The sequence below is a fragment of the Stylophora pistillata genome, chromosome 1 (assembly GCF_964205215.1).
Source record: "Stylophora pistillata chromosome 1, jaStyPist1.2, whole genome shotgun sequence".
Taxonomy (NCBI): domain Eukaryota; kingdom Metazoa; phylum Cnidaria; class Anthozoa; order Scleractinia; family Pocilloporidae; genus Stylophora; species Stylophora pistillata.
The window spans coordinates 13,164,765-13,174,573 of NC_142519.1; the positions used below are offsets into that span (position 1 = coordinate 13,164,765).

Below are 9,809 nucleotides of genomic sequence, written 5' to 3' on the forward strand. Positions count from 1 at the left end.
CGATCATCTCCTATCTAAGAAACACAACTCTTGTAGACCTGCCATTCACTGAGTGATGATATACGAATACTTTTCTGGCGCAGCATTTAACCAAAGCTTAAACGCTTGTACCGAAATATTCCGTTCTGGGTGGCAAAGGCAGTGATATCCCTTTACTCAGAATCCGACTCGATCCGGTGAAAACCCATCACAAATCCAGAGAAGACAGCACTTCTCTTTAGACTCTTGAGCACTTCATTCATGGTTGGTATGGGCAACCTCTCACGAATAATGGCTTCGTTAGCCCTTCGCATATCAACTTATAACCTTATGTCTCCTGACGCTTTCGGGACATTAACAACGGGACTAACCCATGTTGTAGGCCCATCAACCGTTTCAATGATTTTCTTTTGAAGGATTTTATCAACCTTGGTAGTTTCTCGGTCTGTTAGAAAAAAGAATACTCGTCGCATCTACTGAACCACTGGGGTTACAATGGAATCACTATGTAGTTTCAACTGATAATCCTTTAGTGTCCCGATTCCTTGAAAAATACTGGGACATTTTGCTTTGAATTCTCCGACAAGTGTCACTGACCGTTTTACCGTTTCCTGTATTGAAAGTATCTGCTGGACCCACATGGGAGGATTCCAAGGTCTGTGGCGGTTGGGTATCCCAACAAAAAACGCCCTGTTTTGACTGCAAGAAAATCTGCCACAACCCATGATTTATTTTGATAACAGAAACCTCTGACTTAAACTTCAACTTCGGTTCCCATAAGCATAGTACTTCTTTGTGCATGGTGGTAACGCAGTCTTTAGCTCCTAATAGTTTGGTTCTTTTAAACTAACCATGCTAACTAGGTTGCTTGCAAACCTGAATCAATCAACTCTGCTAATGCTCACAGAGATCACCGGCTCAGCTCAAGTCGACAGAGCACATGCCTGAAATTCTACAGGAAAAGCAAATCTGTTATCCTCACCTGAGTTCTCGAAAGGACTCCCCACAAAATTGGCTTGTCTTCCTTGAATATGGTGTCGTTGTCCGCCTCCTCGTTGTTGGGCTGAGCTTTGAATTCCCGGCTTTGCGTTTCTTCCTCCTTTGCAACAGTTAGCACAATGGCCATATTTATGGCAATTACCACACTTTCGACCTCGAGCTGGGCAATTTCTGTCAATTTGAAATATGTTTTGCAAGGTTTTCTTCCAAATCCATGCCCTGAAGGTTTCTCAACCATATTAGCGCTTGCTCCTAGCTCTCGAGCTGGAGTGACCATTTGATTTGCTTGCTCATTTGAGGCTTCCCACTTTCGAACTTTATCCAGTGCAGCTTTGAAAGAAATATTCTTGACTTCCAGCAGCTTCTTCCTTAACTGGAAATCAGGCAGCTTCTCAATCAGTTGGTCTCGCAGGTTTTCGTTCAAGGCTTCGCCGAAATTGCAACTATGGGCTTGTTTACGAAGACGAACCATGAATTTGTGAGCAGTTTCCCCCTGTGTCGGCACAAGTTGACGAAAAACATGTCGATCAAATGACACGCTGTGTCCTCGGCTCAAAAATGAGAAACCAGCTTTCGAAGGCACACTTTAAATACATCATCCTCCTCGGCATTGACCGGCCCGGAGCTTGCAATACTGATAGGATCGTTTTCACTGTCGGCAACGTTCTGCGACCTAAGATGGAGAGCCTGTTAAATCTAACGGCGGCAAAGCTCTTTCCACGGAATTCGAAATCCTGGTCAAAATTAACCACTCGTAAATAATGCTGTGGTAGCTTATCTACTTTGTTTACGCTCTCAGTGTTTGCTTAATTAAGACAATCGGGAGTAAATACTTCTTCCGGCCGACTGTCTAAACTGGTTATAAACACATGAAATAGGTATTGCTATACGACTGGAACAATTTAAAAGTCCAATAATTTTTCAGAGGACGAGACGAGGTACAATATTTCCTGGACAAGCATTCAAGTGTGTTTGAGTTCAATCGTCATTCGATGTGGAACCCAGCGAAGGAAATGATAGAGAAAAGAAATTCAGCTTGCATCACTTGAGTGAATTGAGCTAGCCAATCTGAATACTGGAAGTGCAATATCTAAAGCCGAGAATCTGATAGAGCGATTATGACCATCATGGCTTAAACGGAATTCGATGGGATGAGCGCATGCTATGCTATGAAAAGGAAATAGCTTCCATTGAACTCGTAAAGGTGGTCTATTTAATCTCTCGAGAACTGAGCACTCTTACGAGAATGAAATTTAAAGAAAACTTTGAGCGTCGCGTCAGCTATTGTAAATGACGGACACATCGTACTTGAACAAGTTATTCATATACAACTGAACAGTTTATTGAAATAGAATAGTTATTCAACGAAATACTAAAGAAAAATTCAGGAAATATAGGAGGGGTGCATACCATTAGAGGAAGTCCTACATCTGAAATTTTTTTACTCTGACCATTAGAAACTTCTCGGAGATTTGACGTTGTAAACAGGGTGCAAATACACTGAGTGGTCAGCTCACGCCTGTGACAGAAATTGAAAAAGAGCTCGAGTTATCGATGTATGGATATTTTGAGTCTGTAAGGACAAAAGACCACAATTAAGGAAAATAGGAATTTCACGAATTTCTGTTTATACAGTGTCCAGACATTTCTCTTGACCCTGTACATTCTGATCAAATCTAATGATGGCATATTGATTAGTCGAGTGAAAATAAAGCATTCTGAGCAAGGATCTTTAGGAACTAGGGAATTTTATGAATATCATTTACCGACAAATAAATGATATTGTGACAAACCGTTATCATTACTTGAGTATTCTTTTATGAGTTATGAGTATGCTGCCTATAGGCTGCATTTGTAATGCTACTCAGTCGTTCAAAAGTAATTTCAAACTCTGATTACGATGGCTTTTGTTAGTTCTGTGAAAGATTTTCTACTCAGCTCTCAAAGATGTGCCCATGAAAAGAGCTCCTACAGTAAGAGCTGGAAAAAGAATTTCTTGTTAATTCTGCTTATTTATTGCGATTTTTTCCACCGTAACCCTCGACATAATCTTGAGAAAAATGTCCGGAACGACAGGTTTATGACTTCACCAAGCTTCACTTAGAGAAGTAAAAAATCTTACTTAGATGGTCTAAAAGAAGCGGGCGTAAATTAGTAAATAGATAAACCCTAAGAATCTAAGAAAAAATTTAAACAAATACAAAGAATTTGGAGTAAACTACGTAACTTCGGGGGCTAAGAAGTAAAATAAACTTCAGACTAGACTGTTTTAAATTGGAGGTCCTTTGTATCGTGGAGGGCTAACCAGGATAGAGACGGTTTCTAATACTTGAATGTAGCTGTCTAGAGTGGTGCGAGATCGCAATCATCTTTTCAAAAGTGTATTTCCTGCTTTGCTGGCAATAACCTGTTAAACCAAAAACGCTTACAAAGGTAACTCATGATTAAAGCTACGAAGGTAAACATCCCTCTGTGAAAAAGAGCTTTAGAGGTCACCGATGTAAAGACAAATGTAGGAAGATGTAGATAACACTCTTTGACTTTGTCATGTAAATAACAATTCTCAAAGGGAAGCAAATATTTGAGAAAGAACTTTTTAATATCATAGACTGCCTCCTGGTTGGCTCAATTGGTAGAGCGCCGGACTGCTGTGTGGGAGGTTGAGGGTTCAAACCCAGGCCGGATCAACAGTCAGGGTATTAAAATAACTGAGGAGAATGTGCTACCTGTCCATAATATCAAGAAATGGATAGATACTAGTCTTCTCGGATAAGGACGAATAAACCGTAGGTCCCGTCTCCTTCTGGGTTAGGGGTAGAAGACGTAAATTTCCCACGCAAGAGATTACCGTGTGGTGGATGTCCTCCCCCTGAGATGGGATGGGTGTGTGTGTAAAAATTGCAGATGGATAGGTACTCTGTAGATAAACTGTATCGGTGGTACAAGCCGTGTTGGAGTCGCTTGATGTCACCAAGGCGACCGGCCCAGATGAGATCCCTTCGCGCTTGCTTAAATAAACGGCCTCCGCGACTGCGCCGTCACTGTGTCAACTCTTTAACAAGTCTCTAAGCACCGGGTCACTTCCACAGGAGTGGAAAACAGCGAACGTCGTACCGGTCTTCAACAGGGGCGAGGCGAAGTATGTATAGAACTATCGTCCGATATCATTGTTATCACTGACATCCAAGGTCTTAGAGAAGTGCGCGCTTAACAGTTTTAAGGATCGGCTCGCTGAGGTTGAAAAATCGTGCCATCATGGATTTCTGAGTGCAAGTCCAGTACCAAAAATCTCCTGGAAGCTCTTCATTATATTGGGTCAGTGCTTGACAGTGAAGGTCAGGTGGACACTGTATATATGGATATGTCAAAAGCCTTCGATACGATGTGCCACCAACGCTACTGTACAAACAGCGTGTCTTCGGATTCGGAGGTAACTTACTTCGGTGGTTTAACTCTTATCTAACCAACCGACGTCAAAGAGTGACTGTGCTCGGAGCGATGTCCTAACTTTTCCCATCACTTCCCGAGTTCCTCAGGATCCATCTTGGAAACGGCTCTGTTTCTGCTGTATGTTAACAACTTGCCAGACGCAGTAGATAACAGCCGCATCGCTATGTTTGCCGACGATGCGAAAGTATTCAAGCCGATCAAATCCGTTGGAGATGTTGCTGTTCTACCACCTTGTGGTAGAACAGACCTCCGTCTCTCCTTCAATGAGACGAAATGCAAGTCCCAGATGATCACGAGAAAGATTCACCCTGCTGTTTCGTCATATATCATCAAGGACAGCCCTCTGGAGTGCGTGACGATCGAACGCGATCTCGGGGTTTACGTATCATATGATTTGACATGAAGCCATCATGTAAATGAACAGACGGGCTGAGCTAATAAATTGATGGGATACATTAAGCAATTAATTAATAAAATATTCCTTTTGTCACTATATTGCTATTTTCATGTCTCTAACTATGCAAGCTGTTAACTTCTTAAGAATAGGGATTTACAGGGGCAGGATAGTTGTCATAAGCCTTCCAGGGCTCAGTTTGGGATTAGAACACAAAGTGCAGGTAACAGTTCTTAAATTATCAGGTTAGTGCAAAATGTTTCGGGCTCAACAAGACCAGTGCCATTTGGCCACTTGCCCCAGGGTGCTGGAGGACAATGAGAATGCTTGTCACTTGACTTGTGCTAACCCCAACCCTAAACCCTAACCTAAATGTAACCCTAACCCAACTGGAACCCTAACTCAACTGGAACCCTAACCCAACTGTAACCCTAACAGCAAAATACTGGAAAAGGGTCAATCGATTTCTGCATCCCCAACCCTAACCATTGGGTTAAGTCGAGACTCGCCATAGCTGTCTCCTGAGGGTATCAAATACCTTAGTTAGTTGATTTTAAATTTTTTCATTATCTAATTTTAAGATAAATACTCGAACTACACAAGATACAACCCTAAGACGCTTAATGCACTTAACATTGGTTCGGCAGCTGTTCGGTTACGCCTCACAAATTTGGGCACCCCAATCCGTGAATCTCATCTCTTGTATTGAGAGAAAGCAAGCGCGTGCAACTAAATACATTCTGAAAATGCCTTTTTTTGAGCCCTGTTTCTTATCGTTGAAGTTGCTTCCCATAACATATTGGCACGAATACCTTGACATGGTATTTTTCTTTAAACTGACGCACGGTCTTGTTAAAGTAGATAGCAACATTGTTCTCCGTATTCGATCTACCGGTACAAACACGAGATCGAACACTAATGTCATGAAATATACAGACAATAGATATAGAACTTCAACATTTCAGAAATCTTTTCTTATCAGATCTACGCGAATTTGGAACAAACTTTCCGATGAACTTGAGTTTAATATGGACAGTATCTATTCTTTTATGGCCACTATGCTATGATCCCGCCCTTAGTGCCACCTACGATGTTAATAACCCCCTTCGTTCAAAACTGTATGTCTCAAGTGTAATCGCTGTAGAAACTTTGCTATGCACATTACATGCTGCATGTAATTGTACCTATTTTTAGATTCTTTTAGTTGTTTTTGTAATTGTATCTATTTTATTATTATTATTATTTTAGTCATTTTCTTTCTCAAGGCCCGCAGTAACTTGCTAGCCGATGTTGCGGTTCCCCTGCCATACTTTGTAGTGGAGAAGTTAAAAACTAAATAGATAAATAAATAAAATAAATAAATAAACTGCAATAAAGCCATTGTTATTATTATTATTATTATTATTAGACAAGTAAACAATATTTGCCTGATAAAATTCAAATATGCCACTAATAAGCTGCATTCTAATGCCACACGGTCAGTAATTTTCCAGCTCTTATTGTACTGAGTGCATAAGACCACTCAAAGAAAGCCAGGTTTTTTTTTTAACTGTTTCAGAACAGATAACAAAGAGTGCTGTTTGCGTTTTTGACAATTGTTCCAATCAAATCATAGTGATATCAAGAGCAACAAACTTAGCAGCCTTCATACAGCAATATTCAGGACTGTAAAGTCCTTGGAACGTCTGTGGGAGGTTGTGTGTTTCTTTTTTTTTCAATTCGTTGTTGTTTCTTTGGAAAATGTAGAAATCACAGGGAAACCTTTTGGTCAAGTACACTTTTATTCGAAAATTACATGACTTATTATTTGCAATTTTTTATATAAGAGCTCCTCGGGGGATCTCTTCAGACGTTAAGATTTGTTGCTATGATTGCTTGGGTTAAGTATTTGTTTTAGCTCTATGCTCTTTTGTTCTTCGTCTGGGGAATAATTATGTTAAGGTGATCTGGAATATCTGCATAAAATACCTTTAAGTTCTCCACGCATCCACAACGATCGGCAGATACGTCACCTAAAGCGTTTTTGTTGTTTCTCTTTCGAATCAAATCATAGGTATATCAACAATAACAAACTCAGCAGCCTTCATCCAGGAATGTTCAAGACCTTAAAGTCCTTGGAATATCTGTGAGTGGTCGTGTTTTTTGTTTGTTTGTCTGTTTTTGGTAAACAGCAGAGATCAGGCACACTTTTATTCGAAAATTAAATGACTTCTCTGTAATTTTCTTAATAGGGGCTCCTTAGGAGTTCTCTTCCGATGTTAATATTTATTGATATGATTGCTAAGTTGACTAGGACAGTTTAGTTTAGGAAAAACTAGAGCTGCTGGGGTTAAGTATTTGCTTATCGGCTATATGCTCTTTCGTTCTTTCTTTGAGGAACAATTCTCCTGAGATGGCCCGGAAAATATCTGTATAAAGTAGCTTTTAGTTCCCCAAGCTGCCACAATGACCGGCGGATACGTCTCGTTTAGCGTTTTTCTTTTGTTTTTGTTTCTCTCTCATAGACGTAGTACAAGTATTTTAAATTTTAAGCCGTCAAAATTTAATTAGCAGTGTTTACTTAACTTATTATTCATCCTTTGAGTGTTTCTGCTGCTCAGTGTCAACGAAAGAAAGTGGCGTGTCGTTTGTTTTTTTGATCCCAAAGTGGGATTAAATTAAGTCAGCAGTCTATTACTCTCAATTAAAATGACTCGAGGTATGATCTAGTGGGTTAGCTGTATTTAAAGAAATTCCAAAAATGAAGCTTACAAAGATATTCGTGCTGTGGCGGGAGCCGACCGACCGACGAAGCTAAGTGTCGCGAGCGAGGCAAATTTTAGTGCCCTTCTTTATCGTAAAGAAACATTATAACAATTGATTGAGATAAATTTTACCTGTTTATACTTACTTGTCCTTCATTTTATTAAAATCGGTGCAAACTTGGAGCAATGGATTACCCTGTTTTATCAATGTTTCGTTTGGAAATTGACCGATGATAATATCGCATTCAAGTCTAACAATGAAAAAACACGATCCTCGAAGCAAGTATTGGAAAAATGAGTACAGCTCCGGAGGTTGCCAGAGCGAATATTTGAAGACCTAAGCAGCTTAACTAAACTACAGCTATATATATATATATATATATATATATATCAGCTGAATGATTGATCAATGAGATTAAGCCTCTTTACCAGTTATATGCTGTGTGACGATAGGTTATGAAACATCGCAATGAAAGAAACTCGCATGAATTGAGAACGCCAAAATGCCGAAAACAACGAATAAATATGCCTGAACAACCACACGGCAAAATCACTAAATTTTCCCGTAACATTCCTCCCACCTTAAACTGAAACCTCCTGGTCGAGAGAAACTTCGAGAAACTGTAGGGATCATAATGACAAATGAACTTGGCATTCGTAAAGACAATAAATTATCCTTAAGGTTAAACTATATTTTCTTCTTTATGCGCTTATGTCAAGTTACCCACTTCGCCATTAACACATTTCCACTGTCCTCGAAAACTATTGTAAATCACGCGATGTTGACATTTCTCAAGAAAGCTTAAGTACCAATTGATTATAAGTGGATTTAATGGTATCTGCTTAAGCTTAATAGACTAAAGCTCTTGATTAACGCTGTCAAACGCTTTACTGAAATCCATAGCATATAACCGCACAGCTTTGCACTTAGGATCGCCGTCGAGATAGCTGCACGCGATTTGCTGCATACTTATAAGTGCATCTATACAGCTCTCCCCTGTTCTGTAAGCGAACTGAGTCGAGCTCAAGTGTTTCTCAACAGTGTCCCGCGCGTGGATGTTATACACGCACTTCTCAAAAGCTCGCGCAATTACTGGAGTACTATTGATTCCTCTGTAGTCTGTCTTTCCCTTGGGAACGTCAACCTTAGAGAGGGGTGTTACGTGAGCTCTTTTCCACGATGCGGGCCAGGTACTAAACTTCAGAGACATGTTCCAGTTCTTACAGATTATAGGCGTAAAAATTTCTGCTTGGTCTTTCCTCACCCAAAAAGGTATGTTGTCTGGTCCAGTGGCTGTTTTTTTAAGAGCCGCAAACAGTTCCACACCTGTCTTTCTGCCAATCTCAGGAACTTGGACTCCATTCTCCACTTGGGCAGGTGTAGGTTGCTTATACTCAGTGTCCCAACATAAATCAGCAAAATAATCATTCAGTTCAACCAGCGATTGTATGTCCAATGTAATCTTAGCTGAGTGACAGCGACGCTGCGACAGGTCATCTACATGTTTCCACCACTCCCTAGCACCTATGAGTACTTGCAGAAGATTTCTTCTGTTCTTGCTGATCAGTTCACTTATTCTTCTGTTTATCTCACGTAGCCGAATTACATTGTTTGAATCAATTCTCGATTTAGCCCTCATCAAGGACTTAACTAAGGGGGTCATTCACGCCGGATCACGCGATGACATGCGCACTCTCCGATAAGGCATGCACCTGTCCATGTAATTGTGAATAAGAGTCTCTAAAATATTCACCGCCTCATTCACCCGCTAGTTCCAGATATAACGCTTCCTTTCTGTGTTTCCTACAATCCCGAATGCGAACTATTTGGCGCACGGGCTTCAGTTTTGTTCCCACCGGTAGAATGACCGCCGTATGATCCGTTTTTATCGATATGCAATACGGAGTACATTTTCCAAACAAGTCCAGTCGAATCATCTCCTCCAATTTGAATAACACAATTGCATCATCTTTAGCCGGGAATCTGATAAAGAGGTCGTCTCTGATGTAATTGAAAATGCAGAAAAGATATGAATAACGCCCTGTGATTGGAAAACTCAGTCGCATTAAAGACAAACGGGCTTTAAACGAAAATATATCTATGAAGAAGAGTGAATTGAAATCACTGAGAAGTTAGCGACATCTGCGGGGAGTCCTCAGCGGTACCTGTGGATTCTTTAGTAAGTTTCGAATGCGTTGCCTATAAGTTAAGATAGTTATTAATTAGCAAAGTATTCCAAAAA

The 9,809-nt window shown here is 40.3% G+C and overlaps 1 protein-coding gene across 1 annotated transcript; it reads right to left on the minus strand.

The window, feature by feature from the left end:
* Nucleotides 1-8,423: 8,423 nt before the first annotated feature.
* On the minus strand, nucleotides 8,424-9,206 carry LOC148741288 (uncharacterized). Its single transcript, XM_088729028.1, has one exon. The coding sequence runs from the start codon at nucleotides 9,204-9,206 to the stop codon at nucleotides 8,424-8,426; it is 783 nt and encodes a 260-aa protein (XP_088585154.1).
* Nucleotides 9,207-9,809: the final 603 nt, after the last annotated feature.

Coding starts and splice junctions, on each gene's coding strand:
- LOC148741288 (XM_088729028.1), bottom strand. CDS start 9,206: ATGAGGGCTAAATCGAGAATTGATTCAAACAATGTAATTCGGCTACGT.